The following is a 16731-nucleotide window of genomic DNA, read 5'->3' on the forward strand; positions in this document are numbered from 1 at the left end:
TTCAGCAGAGGTTGCGCAGCAGCGACAAAGAAATCTAAAAAAAAACGAAAACACAAATCGACAGAGAGAGAGAGAGAGAGAGAGAGAGAGAGAGAGAGAGAGAGAGAGAGAGAGAGAGAGAGAGAGAGAGAGAGAGAGAGAGAGAGAGAGAGAGAGAGAGAGAGAGAGAGAGAGAGAGAGAGAGAGATGCGGGGGGGGGGGACAGATGGGGGGAGAGAGATGGGGGGGGGGCGCGGCGGCTTACGGAGAGAACAGAGAAAATCTAGATCTAGGCTGCGACTGTGCCGAATGCGCGATGGATCCTAATGAACATGACGGCTGGCAGCGCTTCGCCGCGGGCTCCCCCGTGCCATCGGTCGACACGCAAAGCCTGGAGCACATCGAGCGAGTCCACGTCGAAGCCCTCCGCTTGGGGCCAGACAATGAAGCCGGCGTGGAATCACGATCAAGAAGCCCCGCCGGATGCGGGGCGCTGCGTGGAGAGAGCGCTGCAGAAAGGAGCCAAGAGGGCCGCGTACGCTGCAGGCTTCCGCAGCAGCACTCGGCACGCACTGCTGCCGCACCCAGCAAGCTGCCAGTTCCGCCTGGGCTGGGCCAAAGCTCCTGTTTCCTGCCACACAACGGCGCCCTTGCGCTGCTCTCCATCTCCGCCGACCACCCAGGTGTCGTTGTGAGGGACGCCCAACCTCTCACGAGACTCTCGGCTGCGGGCCCCGAAAGTTATGAATCCCTTTATGCAAAAGTCTTCATGCGGCTGTCAGCCATGAACGCCTTCATGTCCAACGTCGTTAGATAAAATCTCTTATCTGAGGCTGAGACGATGAAATCGAGCACTGTATTTATCCCCTCTCGGGCGGCCCTGTTTTTTTTGCGCGCTTGTCCCGAAGGTCTAATGGTGCGAGTTTAGACGGTTTGGGCAAGCCCGATGGCATCTGGAGGCACTCCACCTGTAAGCCGATACCTAATTTAAACATGGAACGATGCTCAATTTTGCTCCTGTTCAGATACACGAATGTAATAGTGGTACCTGCCATTCGAGCATTAGCCTACTTCGACTGTTCCACTAACTACCTCATTATTGCTTCGTTCACGCTTTCATAGGTCTAGCAAGGCTGCAAGGCTATTCGTACCTTCTAAATGTCTGTGGATAGGATAGAAAGTAAAACCCGAAGAAATCAATACAAAGGTAGGAGGGAAAAAGCGATGCCGCAAAAGAATACGGCGCCCCAAGAGCAGATCTGCGACTTGCAGACAAGCTCTCGTGAACGGTAATATGAGGAAACTGCACCGTACACTCCAAGAAGTAAGAACGTAGGCGAAACTCGGGGCTTACGTTCTTTCTAAGCAGAAAAGCCTTTGTTAGCGAGGTCCCCCATCTCTAAATCCGGCACGCACTTCTGTACGAAGCTCACAGCTCAAAGTATTCCTCGAGAAACACCACATGCTCTGGAAAAAGTTTTGTAAGACCATGAAGCTTTACTTTCTGCGCATCTTACGCCCACGAAGCATTCCGCCAGCTCCTGCCTCACCCTGTACGTGGAGGTAAAACCTGACCAGCGGCATTGAGAGAAAGAAAGAAAAAGAAAATCGAACAAAAGCAACGCAACCAAAGGAAGAGTAGTAGGTTAATCTCATCTGCCTATTCCAGGCCGATTCAAATATAACAGAATTAGGGTAAATCTGTCGCTGGGCGAGTGTATCGAAAACCTAAAACATATGCAACAGACACCAACCACGACAGCGCACGAAGCCTAAACCATTTGTAACTTCCATCTTCTCCGTGACGTCATACCACCTGCTATCCCAATCCAAGCCACCTCCACCCAACAAAAATGCGCGCTCATTTCATAAAGTCCAGTGCTTCCCCAGGAACGCACGACACACAGACATCAGCCTGCAGTGACGGTGCCTACAGCAACACCACGCCAATTTGATCCGATACAAAAACTACACAGTCATCCCCCAGCGGACAATGCGTCCCAGCAACCGCTGCGTCCACAACAACGCGCAGCTATCCATCCCAATTCTTCGCATACAGAAAACAACCTGCTTCCGTGGCCCAGCGGACAGCGTGCTTGCTTGATGATGAAGAGGTTGATGATTCGAAGCTGGCAAGTGGAACCAAAGTGCCTTTTTTAGAGTTAGTCGCGCGCAAGCTGAGAAGCCCGCCTGCGTCATCAGACACGTCAACGCGTACGTCATTAGCTATAATTAATTTATACTGCTTCTATTCGGATGCCACACACCAGAAGCTTTTCCCGTTCTCATTGGTGTTGCGAGTTCGCTCCTCGGCTGGCGAGGATATATGCAGACGAATCACGTCGCAAGCAGCCGAAGTTCTTTTTCACCCTTAGATACTTCCCGATTAAAGGGACCCTGTAACATCTTTTTCAACCGTTTTCGAAATCTTGAATGCTCGCAGAACATAGTCAACCAATACATCCCGTACTTAGATTAGGAGGTCGCAAAGTACCTCAGTCAAAAATTACGATTCTGTGCCCATCAGATAACTTAAAAACTTGCTCAAAAGATTTTTCTCTCTTTCCCAGTCTTGCCGTTCTTCTACCGCGGGAATTGCGTCATTACAGCGGTGTAGCGTCTATTGGCCGGCTTTCCTTCAGTTGCAGCAATGAACACAGTCGATAGCCACTTTAAAAAGAAATCCACTAAAGTACAGAAAAAACAGAAAACGCATCGGCTGCGACGAGCAAACCACGCAGTGCCGCTCCGTGCTGGCGATAACTATAGCTTTCGCTGTACTTCCAGACGCGAATGGAAGAGGGAAAGCGTTCATCGGAAGGGTTTTCAGAGTCCCTTTAACACCTCATTAAGCCCCCCTGCATGCTGACAACTCCACAAAACACCTGTAAGAAAAAAACTTGAAAAAGCTGAAAAGGCTACGCAGTGCAGTTCCGGCCTTCACAGAGGAAGAGGAGCTTCCGTGCAATATTGAGGCACGCGCACTGTTGTCGGCACTGAAATAATGAGCTGAACAAGTTGCGGGTGCTCAGCTTGTGTCAAGCGACGAAAACTCGATCCCAAGTCACGGCGCATGTACACAACGATGCCGCGGGCTTTCTTCTGTATCCCTCTAGGCTACAGGATTGGAAAGGTGGTCGCTGGTCGCTGCATGAAGTATAGCTCTCGCTGGGACGCGGATCACGGACTGGAACGGCAACAGGCGCGGAACAATGAGCACCAAGCAGTACCTGCCCGTAAAACACCGTTTGCAACCCAAATGTATAGTTTAGCGATTCGAACTTACACGCCACTGGTCCGAGGTGAGTTGTTGCGGAGCCTCCGAGTGAATGCAGACCGGCTATACTTTCCTAACATGATGTCAGGATTTCCCCAGATAAATTACGCTACGCTGCCGTGCCAACATGACGCCATCGCGATGCTGAGTTTATAAACTCTAGAAAATCATCATTCTCACCCATTCGAATTTTTAGCTGCGTAGGCTTCTACAGGTTCCAATTACCCTGCAAAACGGCGACAACTCACACTATGATAAATATTATAGAACGTTTGTCAACTACAGCGACCCTAAAATCTTGCTTAGTTTAGTCTGGTTAATTTCTGCCGAAAATTGCTAATCGCTGTTTTAATGCGAATGGCATGACTCCACCTTTCCCGCAGCCAAAAAATTGCCCTAAAGCGATTCGTAATGCCGACTTAAACAAATGGTGTCATGTTTGTTCAATAAAGCAGAAAAAAACACTACGAAGCTTTTTTTTTTTTTTTCACTAGAATAGAGCCAAATCGAAACACGTAAATTAATCTGATTTTGTTTCTCGGACTTAACCGGTCACGAGCATTTCTACGGTGACGCTACGTTGTTCTAGTGGCACAGTGGCAATAATAATAATAAAAAAACTAAGCACTTCTCATATGTTGTGAGTCCGAAAGTAACAATGTCCAACCCCTGCAATTTATATCCCAATATGCACATTATGCGCAGAACCTGCACACTGACGCACATCATCTGCACCTGCACCGAAAGACGGTCGCCCAGCTCCTCGCTAACGCCGTTCCTGCTCCCCTATTCTTGAGATTGGGAACCACGTCTCGTCCAGTCCCCGCAGAGATACCATGCCATGTCACCCATTCATCACAAACGTGAGGACGAGTGACACCGCCGCCGTACGGCGGCTTTCCCGCTCAGTAGGCCATTTAAGGCTGTCGCATTAAAAACATATTCAGAAATTCAGAGAATTGTCTGCTAATGCATAGCATTCTTGTGACGCTTGTATAGAGTGTGAGTTTCTTACAGCTAAATGTTTTGGTTTTTCTAAATTCTATCCCACCAAGTATCTCCGCTTATGTTATTATAATGATTACAGATAGAACTTTCGCCAAATCTGCATTTTTGTGGAAATTCAGGGCGTTACACGGTTCGCCACTTTTCGCTATTTCTTCTATTTTTCTTATTTTTTGGTTTTTATAATTCTGTTCGACCAATTATCTGAATTTACGCTATTATAACGATCACAGGTGGAACTTCCGCCAAATCTGCGCTTTTGTGGAAATTCAGGGCGTTACACGGCCCTGACTGGGGGGTGCTCGGCAAAGAAAGCTACGCATTAAAGCACCAAAGTCTCCCAAACAATTCACAGGATGGCCGATTACCCACTAACGATACCGAAGATTATAAGACGTATTGCTTGTACAGCTCCGCGGCGACCGCTTTCCTGATGGAGGCCAAAAGCAACAACGCCCGCGTGTCGAGATTTCCGGGCCCGTTAAGGATTCCCAGGTTGTCAAAATTAATCCGGAGTCGTAGGCTACGGCGCGCCTCATATCCCAGGTGTAGCGTCCGCGCGCGTTAAACCCCGCAATCAATCAATCAATCAATCAATCAATCAATCAATCAATCAATCAATCAATCAATCAATCAATCAATCAATCAATCGATCGATCGATCGATCGATCGATCGATCGATCGATCACTTGAACAAGCTCGCTCATTACCCGGCTGCCGCTTTTCGATTATGGGAGAAAGAGGACTCTTAAATACGGAAATCCTTTTTCGAACTAACTCACACTTGTTTAAAAAATGAATGGGTGCGTGCGATGGTTGTTACGAAGAAATTATATCGAGTAAGATCCGTTGTGGATGTCATTCCACTGTGTAACCTGTCCAGCAATACCCTGCACTGAGAGCTGCTACGTACTCCCAGCTGCTGCTAACTGCTCTGCTGTCTTTGAGGGGGAAGTTGGCGCCACGCTTTTCTTTCTGACAATTTTAAAGGCAATAAATGACGATTACTGTACATGTTTATTTTTTCCAATGAGTAGCAAACTCTTCATCGTAATTTCTTACTACGAAATGCCCGACTAATCCATTTCTACAGCAATCGTAACTAACATATTCAAAAGAGGTTAACATTATTGACCTAAACGTACTAATTTCTTCACATTTTTTCCCATCCTTCACGTCCAAGGTAGTGGTCAACTTAAGAGCACTTGGTTTCAGACCGAAAGCTATAAATCATCATCAGATGTGTTTTCATGTGATTTCATGCCGACACGTGTACCTTCCCACAGGTACACTTAAATAGAAACGTCCCACTGGTTCCTGCAGAAAGCGTGAGAAAAGAAAACCCAGATCTGTCGGCCAGTTCCAGTACAACTAACCCGTGGCCTATCGAGCTGCACCTGCTTGAAAACGGGAAAACTATTTGCGGTTGACCGGGAAGCCAGGGCGATCGAATAGGTGCAAGCAGTTCGTCTGGCCGCGATTGCTTCTCTGCGGAGAATATCGACGTCTGGGCAAGCGGCCAGTTGTCATCTGGGAAAGCTTACACGTGGACCGAATAAGAGAGCCTGCACGAAAGGGCCACAGTGACCGAGTTTCACATCTTGCAACACCTTTTGAAAAAAAAAATAATAAAATGCTGCGGCTTTGGTCCTCCGACTAAATGCAACCGTGCCGACTTCCTCCCTGGAACTGACGGGAACAAATAAAGAAAAAGGCGAACGTCCACGTACTAAAGCCAGCCATGCTGCATAAAAGTATGAGCCAATTGTACATAAAGAAGAAACAAAATAGTTATAAATTTTAAGCAATGAAATAATGAGCAGTACGTGAGTGATAAAAAATGCCAGCGACAACAAAACTAAGAATGCATCGGTCCTGCAGCTCGTCATACTGATAATGCGAAAGAAATATTTGACGCTAGGCATTTTTTAGAGTTTTTGCACGGCACAGAGTCAGTGAACCATACGCAAAGGAGTTGCGAAGGAAAACGGGGAGGGGTGTATTGTGATGTCCTCGAACCCAGGCACTGTGCTCGGGTTTGTCCGCACTGCAGCAGATGTTGGCGGTAAGTGTCAGAGAACCATAGACGGGCGCCCAGATGTGGCTCTTAACACAGGAACCGTGATTTCCAGCTAGAATGCTATTGCCATGTTTGATTTGACCGGTTAACATAGCCTCCACTGCGTGCCTATTGCCAGCTTCAGCAGTTGCAGTATTCACGGGAAAATTCGGCATCAAGGCAGACGTAGTGCGCTATAAATGCTGATGGTTAGGATCCTCTAAACGGATTTCCTGAGAAACGAATGAAGTCGCTGGGTCAGGACCCACTCTCACATAATTGTAGCCACTGCATCCTTGAGGCCTTTGTTTAGAATGGCTGGTATTACAGGTGGGTCGGTCCTATTCCAATTGGATCGAGTCGGCTGCGATGATAAGAAACGGCATGGTTTGTGGCTTTTCGATGCCTTGGTCCTCCACACGCACTCGCTGGATTTCCCAGGAAACCTATCATGTCCAGGAATTCAGATCAACCAAACTTTGCGCTACTGAGCTGACAGCGCTGGAGTTCAGGGATACGCGAGGCACTTCATCTACATACAGTGTCGCTTATAACCCGTTCTAGAAAACAGCGAGAAGTTTCTTCATGCGTTACCTTAAGCGCGGCTCTTCGCGTCAAACTCCAGCGGCGCACGCAACAATGAGCTCGAAAGAGGCTTAATACGGCCAGGTAGTCACCGGAATCAAGAGAGCGCGGTTGAGGTATTGTTTACCCTAACAGGCACAGCGTTTATTTCGTCTGTGCGTTCATTGGGCAGTGCTTAGTGGGGACAATGCATTCGTGCAGACAAAGCCCAAGAAATTCCGATTCTTAGAATAGCGGCAACTGGGGCGTCGCCGAGATAGATGCATTTTTCGGTATGCTACAGATGGCAGCGACGTTGGTGAGCTCGCCCAGCATGTTAGACCCCACTGATTTTCGTCGCTTGTGTCACACCGTCTGAAGCATAGGCGGCCAGTAGAGCTGTTCTCATTACTTTTCGATCAATTCCTCTGAGCGTGGACGGCGTTTCTATTTGTATATTTTGTAAAGTGGGGGAAATAAGGCCCTTTGATCTTCCAGATAGGCAAGAAGACACGTTGTTTCAAACAGCAGGAGGCCAATGGTGCAGACAGGCCACTTGGTACATAACCGAACACAGGACAGAGCAGCGACAAAACAAAAGAGGTAAAAACCCAGAAGAGGTAGTTACGAGTGGCATAAATAGCGGTACCTCACATGCGCTGCTCCTCTGCGCGAACATGTCAAGAGAACGTTAACGTTCCCCCATAAAGCAAAAGTAGTTTTCGAACCGCAACTGAAGTAATTTCTAACGTACTAGGCTCAATAAAATTTGGCATGCTAAAGGATCATTTCTGTCGGCAAGACGCGAGACGCCATAACTCTCGGAGTAGGTTCCCTAGAAGCAATTATCCCGCTATTTTTGCAACAATCTGCCCGGCAATATTTGCAGGCTACCGACCACTGCATCGACAACTCCACGCAAGCTACTGACTGAGACTATGCCTCTGTGGCGACCGAGTCGATGTTTCTCAAAAAGAGCGCCGGTGAAAATAAGAATACGATACAGGCACCGTCTCCGGTAACTGGAGCCTCCCGAGCGGCGGCGCCTGAGAAAGACACCTCGAGCGTATGCAGGTGCGCGAAGTGCGCATCGACTGAGAAAACAACTCCGAAATGAAGGCAGAGTCTTTCGACTGGAAGCATTACAACCGTGCTGCTCCACACCCCTGAAACTACAGGATTCACTGGCGCACTGAACGTCATTGATCGCGTGTGGACGGCGTCTTGCTGCAACGCAGAGACAAAACCTCTGTGCTTCGCGACTATACTTCATAAAACAATTTCGCGCAGCATTGTTGCGCATATGTATTTGTTTTGCCTTAAACGTGTTCGACGTTTCTTTTTCGACGTTTCTTTTTTGTTTCAGTGACGCTTATGTGTAGAATTATGTATTAAAACTTATGTTCTTTCCATTCACAGTTCACATTTTACTAAAATGTTTTCGTTATCTGCGGTTTGAAGAGCTGAAGTCGGATTCAGAAGATATATTGAGCCTGTGGCTTCTGTAGCGACTGCAGTCAAAATAACAAAAGCGAGCAACACAAAAGCAAACACGTGTGCTATAACAAAATCAAAACGCAATAACATAAAATGTATTATAGTTCTAGAAACGACGTAGAATTATCTCATTCCCGCGTCTCCAAAACTACAGGCAATGTTGCGGCGTGAGTGCCTACACTTTCACCGCTTTCTTTGCCAATATGACGCGGTTCAACGGACAATTCCTATGAGTTCTATGGAGGTGGAAAAATAATTCATCCTGGTTTGTAAGATTTGCCGAAATAGATACAAAGGGCAATCACCTGACACGAAAAGATAGCTGCCCCATGTCTATACCCACATGTGTCATGGCGTTATGCCGTTCACATAGCTGCAAAAAAAAAAAAAGGTTCAGCTTCACATTTCACTCGCCCGACGCCTCTATCGGGAAACCGTCGACTGCTTTACTTTTTGCCGCGGGCGCCAATTTGATCCCTTATCCCCACAGGGAGGACACATGGGCTTACTAGCGTTCAACGAGCATGTTTTCTGGCGCCTTACGGAGACGGGGGCAAAGTAGCGAGCGTACGGCCCAATGAGGGTTGCCGTTCTTCTATCCCGCGTGACGTTATTTGGTTTGATTTCTCCAAGCCGTCAATTGCCCGTTCCTGCGCACAGCGGGAACAGCCTCGTCAGTCAGTCAGCGTATTCAAAAAAACTTTCGCTTTTCCTCTTTCTCGCTCCCCCGGCGTTTCTCGAGACGGGAAGTCGCTGGGCCAGCGTTTTCCTGCCACGGTCATTCATGAGTTATCTGAGTCAGTGTTTTTAACAGGTGGAATCAGCATCTCCGTCGAAGACCTCCGCGGTAGTGTTTACCTTCGGATGACTTTGAAATCTTCCGTGGTGGTCAGTGCGCTTCCAAGCACTTCGTAGCATGGCCTCGATAGGGAGAGGAAGACATTCGCGCGTTCTTAACGGTACATAGCGGACAGAAACATGTTCTTGCACTTCGAATCAGGGATCCTAACGCTCAGTGGCTAAGGCGTTGCGCTGATGAGCACGAGGTCGCGGGTTCGATTCCCGGCCGCGGCGGCCGCTTTTCTGATGGAGGCGAAAAGCAAAAACGCCCGTGTGTTCGAGATTTCGGCGCACGTTAAAGATCCCCAGGTGGTCAAAATTAATCCGGAGTCCTCCACTACGGCGCGCCTCATCGCCTGCGTTGCGTCGGCGCGTTAAACCCCTCAATCAATCAATCAATCAGGGATCCTAACGTTCAGGAAAAGTACTGGGCATTATTATTTTTTATGAAACATTTTCCATTTCTCCTACCGTTTGACCTAGAGAGCGGCCAGCATACAAGCGCAGGTGACAACCCGAAACAGGGGACCCATCATGGCAGTTCTGGTTTTCTGCACGTCTCTCGTCTGCCGTATTTATTTATCGAGCGCACCCTCCCGGAGAGCTCCGCTCCCGAACAATGAGCGATGCGACAGCCCCCCCCCCCCCCCCTCCCGAGGGGGAGGGGGGGGAGGCAGTACGCTAAGGACCGGCGTCGCAGTCACGCCGAATAAAAACACCGGGGGCGGGCTTAATTTAATGATCCGTACCAGCCAGATACGGCGCATCGACGATCCGGTGGAGGAATGCACGGGCTAGCTAAATCGTTCAGGGCGCGGTCGACCCTGTGGGCCCCAAATGGCAGCCAGGTTTCCGTGTTCCCCGAGCTTCTCACGCGAAGAAAGTGGTAGGAGCAGAGCAAAAAAAGGAAGTGGGAGATGGGCGTCGTCACCTCGGGAGCGACGGAAACTGGACGTCTTGCATAAAAGGCATAACGAGGGTGAAGACGGAAGACAGGAGTCGGCCCTTTGTCCCGACGAAACGAACAGCAGGAGAAACGTTAAACGACGAGGACAAAGGGGAGTAATAAAAGAAATGGCTCGAGTGAGTGCGTGTGCGCGTGCGCGTGCATGCGTGCGTGAAACGCCCGCACAGACAAGCAATGGGTATAGAAAGAGAGAACGCAACAATTATCAACTTTACAGCACGCGGTAGCCATTTTAAGACCGTTTCGGTGGCCGCTAAGATCCCGTCAAGCTGTCCGGGGGTATGTGCAGCCCCTTCATCCCTAATACCATATTCACCACAATTACTGCTATTAACAACATCGACATAAGCGCTACTCAATTGTTTCTGAGATGGAAAATTTGACATCTACCTCATTACAGCCATACGGCTTCAAAGGAAAGCTATACAGCTTTCTCAGAAACTTCGCAGTTGAAGAAAAATTCGTCCTGGTCCAGGATTAGAACCCAGGACCACCGCCTATCTAGGGCAGTCGCTCTACCAACTGAGCTAACCAGGAGGCTAGTCATTTGTAGCGCGAGAGCGAATTGACCTACAACTCGAAGTGAAGGACAGATTTGGACTCCACCTTGGGGATTTCCCCAAATCTGGTCGATTACTGTCCTTCACTTACCCTGTCCTTAAATCTGGTAGATTAACTCAATTGCTACCACTTGCTCCATCAAATCCATTTTTGTATCCTTAACTGCGCCTTTCTGGACGAAAGGTCCTGCCAAGAGCTCACCCGCTTCCCTCATGAACTGCAGAAACACCGGACAGCGCACTCTACGGCTAATCCCAATCAAGTTCCTCCTCACCAACCGTCTTCACCATCTACTTCGCTTCATCAGAATGAAGAACGGTGGACGAAGACGTTCCTTGGCAAAGGAATCACATTCGCTAGAAGCGACAAAACGCGGCGTGTTCAACGCCGTCACCACAAAAACGTCGCGACGAACAGCTAGAGCGGCGCGCGGACGTTCGGGGGTGAATAATCCCCCGGGAAAGCAACTTGGCTTTTCCAGTCTCTCCGTCGAGGCATCACGCGCTTTCGGCACCGCGTGAGGAACAGATAGTTCGCGGCGCCAAGCACAAGCCTTCACGGATGTGGAAACCGCGAAAGCGATTCACGCGAGACGGCGTTCCCCCCGAGGCGCTCAGACTGTAGTCGACAGCGCGATACCAGCTCGTGGACGCATAAGAGGCGACGACGGGCCATGAAATTTGCCACGAAGTCCGGGACGCAGCGAACCTAGCGGCTGTGAAGGTGCGGGATTTCGAGGCAACACAGGTCATATGGCGCAGCGGGAAAACACGACATGACCGAGTTGCTAAAGCCACGGGCACACCTGAGTGCGTTTGGCTGGAGGATGCTATTTCCACGGCAGCCAACTCTGGCCCACGCAACATCCTTACCGCCGTGACACGCCGTAACCAGCCCAAATATGTCACGAGAGCGAAACTGACTTTATCTTAACATAAGAAATTGTAGTGTTCAACGCAGAAATGCTGGATTTATATACAGGGTTGTTCGTTTTCGGGTTTTATACTTTTGTTTAAATCGGGGGGGGGGGGGGGGGAGGATAAAAATCGGATGCTATTTTTCACACTTATAACCGGAGAGAAACAGGGTTTTTATTTTGTAAAACCATTCCAAAATACACGGTTTTTCGAGTCAAATCTGCAAATGTACTAAGTAATAGACTCCGTTTATTTTATCAGTAGGTACCACGAGTTTCTTAACTCTAAGGCTTTATTAAAATGGTTGTTTGTTTCGAGCTGGTAATCGGGGGCATATCAAGGTTTTGTAGAAAACACATTCCGAAATTTGGCGTTCGTTTGGAAATGAATCACTAATGTTGGCAGAAAGAGCATTGATAACTTCTAAGAAATGAAACATTTTATTCACAAAAAGATGGTCTTCGATTTTTTTACACATTATCATCTGCATGCGCAGCATGTCGGTCTACATTCGAGACCTGTCCGCTCGTTGAACATATATCAGCTGGGAGAAAGTTCTCTCGACATCACGGCTTCCATTATATAGGCAGAGCAATACCAGTGCAGCATTTGCCAGCCTGCAGTAGCGAGCGGCAGAGTCATGCAAATGCTCAATGATTTCGACAGCGATGTTTGCGGGGCTTGCTTCCAGCAAGTACTGGTTGAGAACGGCGGACCGCCAGGAAACGATTGTTCAGATCGCTACTTTGAAAAGGTTCATTCGGGGAGAAATCGGGTTTCACACGATTCTCCTCAAAGATATTCGGGGTGGAAAAATAGGGTAAATAGGGTTTTACACGAAAACGAACAACCACATTTATATACTGCTTCCGGTATACGGTCGCGCTTTAATAACTTCTATACCGTTCACAAAGGTGTACACTCAGTATTTTCCTTTCTCAAAAATAAAAAGCGTCGTTTTCAAAACAAGCCTTGAAATCAAGATGAATGAAAAACTTTGTCAGCGCTTGCTCTAAAGCGCTGAAGCAGTTGTCTAACCTCGCCACAAATAATTACACTAATAAACAAAATGAAGTTGATGGCGACTGTGTACAGCGACACACTCTTAAAGATGCCCGTGCAGTCTGGTTTACGATAACGCAGATGGATACCCAATCCTCGCGGTAAAGAGGGCGAAAGGGGCCATTGACGAGGCTCATCATACGGTTTGGCTAAAACATTATCGCTTGCACTCTGATGCGACGATTAATGCAAACTTGGGGCTTTTTCAATGCGTATATCACTTCATGCTCAAGTCGTATGTCTGGCCTCGTTTATTTTTCAAATTCGCTCCCTTCGGCGCAGCGGTTTGTTAACCAGGTGCACAGTGCGAAGCAAATATATGTAAATTATCAGGAATGTATTCTAAGCACAGCATCCTAAAACGTAAGCACTCGAATTTCACAGGTTCTAGCAATGGATCTGAGTACCGCTAAAAGACGAGATTTTTTTTTGTTAAATAAAAGGCGAACGTTGTATACAATGTACGACTTTTATTCACAAGCCTTTCTTAATTTCCAGTCGCAGTTCGACAACCACCGCGAGAATGCTCAGCGTCGAAGATCCATCTCCACCCAGCGCTCAACCCAAGCTTGGAGCGCGTTACGAGTGCACTGTGTGTAAGTGCACGTCGAAGCGCATTTACTTACTATAAAACCTCGGCTACCGACGTGTCTCGGGTTGTAAACCATGAACCAACTGCGTGCGCGGTGGGCGTAGTTCGGGACGCAGTTCAGCGTTCCGGCGCAATAAGCACGCAACGCGCATACAGATATTTGCTCTTCTTAGATTACCGTGGCGTGCTCTATTTTTAGACTCTTTGATCACTGATACACGCGGTTTGATCACATGCTCTCTGGAGTGTAACAGGCGCGCCAGTATAGGCTAGTTCCGCTGATGTTTGCCTCGCAAGCAGCAGCGCCGTTTTCTATATCCTGTTCGTTCCGGGGGGCATTTCTTGTAGGAAAGATGCCACGCATATCATGGGCTCGGTTCGTAGCATTCATATTACGTAAGTATCGGCGCCCTGTCCTAGACAGCAACAGCCAGGATTATCGCGAGTCACGCACGGGCGCCCACACAAAGAAGGCATCTAAGGTAATGTCATGATAACAAGGCCGAGGAGAAGGAACAGTTTTAAGTTGCGCAGCCTGCGTATTTTCGTGACAAAAATACGTTAGCTGTCGATATTGTAGCCGACCAGTCAGATGGCAAATAATACAAATGGCATGCAGGAACCGATTCTTTATAACTGTAGTGTTTAACGCACCGACGCAACGCAGGCGATGAGGCGCGCCGTAGCGGGGGGCTCCGGATTAATTTTGACCACCTGGGGATCTTTGACGTGCGCCGAAATCTCGTACACACGGGTGTTTTTGCTTTTCGCCTCCATCAGAAAAGCGGCCGCCGCGGCCGGGAAACGAACCCGTGACCTCGTGCTCAGCAGCGCAACGCCTTAGCCACTGAGCCACCGCGGAGGGTGGAGGAGCCGATTCATTCATCACGGCCGTCTTTCTTTTCACCGTGTCTCAGGGTCAACCCCGTAGATCGTTGGCACGGCATGCGGCAGGCAGTGGGTGATAACGGGTCGAGGAATCGCCCCTCCCTTATTACCGATGCCCTAGCGTGCGCTACAGACAACTTTAGTAGGAAAAGTGCTGCGCTCACAGCGGGCTCTGTCCGGTGCAACGTGCGCTTGCGCTGCCATGTTCTTTTTTCGTTTTTAGAGCGAAGCTGTCTATGTATAGTTTCTAAACATTTCTGAGCGCAGATAGAATCGCGTTGATAAAGAATTTTGAATATTTGCGGCAAAGCCAACTTCCTGGTGAATGCTCGGTAGCTTTCTATCTAATGTAAGTATCTCTGAAAAAATCATATCGAAATTGGCCGCTACGACGCCGCTGTCGTTCGCCGAGTTTCATTTTCTTGTCATAATTAGTTATTTCACAGCTAAGTTGTAAACGTTCCAGAATTACCGTCTGCTGCCAATGTATGGCCATCTACGGAGGGAGTGTCGTTACAGAAAACAGCTGTAACTCTTGTTTATTTTCTTTAAGCTTGCAATGCTTTTTACAACCACACGCGACAGAAGATTACTTCAAACTGAGATCGAAGTTCGAACTTAGCTCAAAACTTTATTACCCGCCTGTTTGCTCTACCCAAGAGCCGTAATGCATCCACGGCACACTTATAGTGACAAATACGAATTGACCTACTCGCCTCTCCTTTCGCTATTAATGTCATTAAGACGGACTTTTGGGCGAGTTGGTACTCAGTCCCACACGTGTAAAGCGCTAAATTTGGACGACAGGCAAAGGAGCACGCCACAGAGAAGCGCTTGTTCGTGTCGACCTCCTTCGTCTCTCGTCCGAATTTTGATTTTACATGTGTGGGGGGACTATCATTTTTGGCAACGTTGGTGGTAAATACTAAACAGCAGTTAATTAGGTCACCTATTACGCCATTTGAAAATCGGGGACAACTCTCACAAATTCAAGTGCGACTCATTGCTTTGCCGGGAGAGCAGCGCCAATAATTATTGCGGCTTTCTAAATATGTGGCTGCAGCGCCATTGCGGCAACGTCACCGTTCTTGAGCGCCGTCTGCTCGACGCGAATACGTGCCCAGACCATTTCGGGTGCGTCAACAACCGAGTGCGCGCGGAGCACCCGCCGTGGCTAATATTGTTCATGGGAGACTCAATAGGCCGAGAGTACGTAGAAAGCTGCGTCCAAACGGCAGACGAGATTAAACTTCACATCTGTTCATTCAGTACTTTTTTTTTTTACAATTTCAGCCACACTAATCACTAGCGTTCTTTTTTTTAAGTCCATGTTTGGAAATGCTTCACAAGGGCAAATATTACCCAGCGGACATTTATTTGCAATTTCTCATTGAGATACGCAACGAGACGCCAAACCTTGTTATCAGTAACTTATTACACAACATGACGGCAGTGCTGACTCCTATCACGAGAGAGAAATCCGGCGCAGAACAGGTGTGGGCTGGGGAGCACTCGGCAAGCACTCCCAAATAATAAAAACTAAGCTACCTCTATCACTCAAAAGAAAAATATACAACGAAAAGAATAATGATAGGAGTAACACTCAGGGACAGGAAACGAGCTTCCTGGATCAGGGAACAAACAAGAGTAGAAGATACCATAGTTCAAGTAAAGAAAAAATGTGATTGATCCCTCTTCCATAGGAACCGGTAATACACGAAAGTAAAATGTGCCGTCACAGGATCAGTTGAATGTTTATTGTGCATCGATATGAACTTGCACGTCGCTATTTATATTTCGTCGGTATGGCACCGTTAGACGCATCAACGTAAGACACTGGATTGCACGCGTGGGAGCATTGCGTAAATCCCACTGAAACCACAGGCGCTCGCAAACCACCCGTGCGAACGAAACCAAACCGGTTGTCAGCGAATCGTATGGTGAACACACGGTCCGCTGCAGCACGCGGAGCAGCGGACCGTGTCACGAGCGCGACATCCGCAAGTCGGCTTCTCCGCAGCTTACGCTCGCGTCCCCCGTATACACGTAGGCGCTGGCATCAAGACGCCAACTGTCAGCGCTCATTAGCGTCATGATGCACTACTTGATTCGCCTCTCCTAGATGGCAGTACCATCTGAAAGGAAGGCTATAAGGCGCGTTTGTCGTCCTATTCACGCGTCTGTTCATAGCGCAGTCGGGAGCGCGTTTCGTACCTCCCATTGCGGCGAAAGAGTTCGTGGCTCGAATCCCGGCGCCGCCGCCTCAATCGAAGTTTTTCTGGCGATGTCATTTCCGTGACGGGTATGACGTCAGTTAGGTCTTAGCTGGACCCCGGCATAAAACACTTTCGTGTTAAAAAAAAAAAAAAGGACTTCGGTTGGCAATGTATTGAGAAGAAATGACAACTGGTCGACCACCAGGGTAGCAGAATGGACACCCAGGGACGCATCTAAAAGGGGGAGGCCAATAACACGATGGAAAGATGAAATAAGGAAATCCGGCGGCCATCAGTGGACTCGAGC

At 48.4% G+C, this 16731-nt stretch overlaps 1 protein-coding gene across 1 annotated transcript in view; it reads left to right on the forward strand.

Moving 5' to 3' along the window:
- The first annotated feature begins 295 nt into the window (after nt 1-295).
- Nucleotides 296-16731, forward strand: part of LOC144137582 (uncharacterized) — a 41253-nt gene continuing 24817 nt past the window's right edge. Inside the window, exons 1-2 of the mRNA XM_077669507.1 lie at nt 296-777; nt 888-949. Coding sequence (XP_077525633.1) covers nt 296-777; nt 888-949 — 544 coding nt within the window. The remainder of the gene's footprint in view (nt 778-887; nt 950-16731) is intronic.

Source organism: Haemaphysalis longicornis, unplaced genomic scaffold (assembly GCF_048455015.1).
Source record: "Haemaphysalis longicornis isolate Haplotype H1 unplaced genomic scaffold, Haemaphysalis longicornis Haplotype H1 scaffold_1, whole genome shotgun sequence".
Classification (NCBI taxonomy): domain Eukaryota; kingdom Metazoa; phylum Arthropoda; class Arachnida; order Ixodida; family Ixodidae; genus Haemaphysalis; species Haemaphysalis longicornis.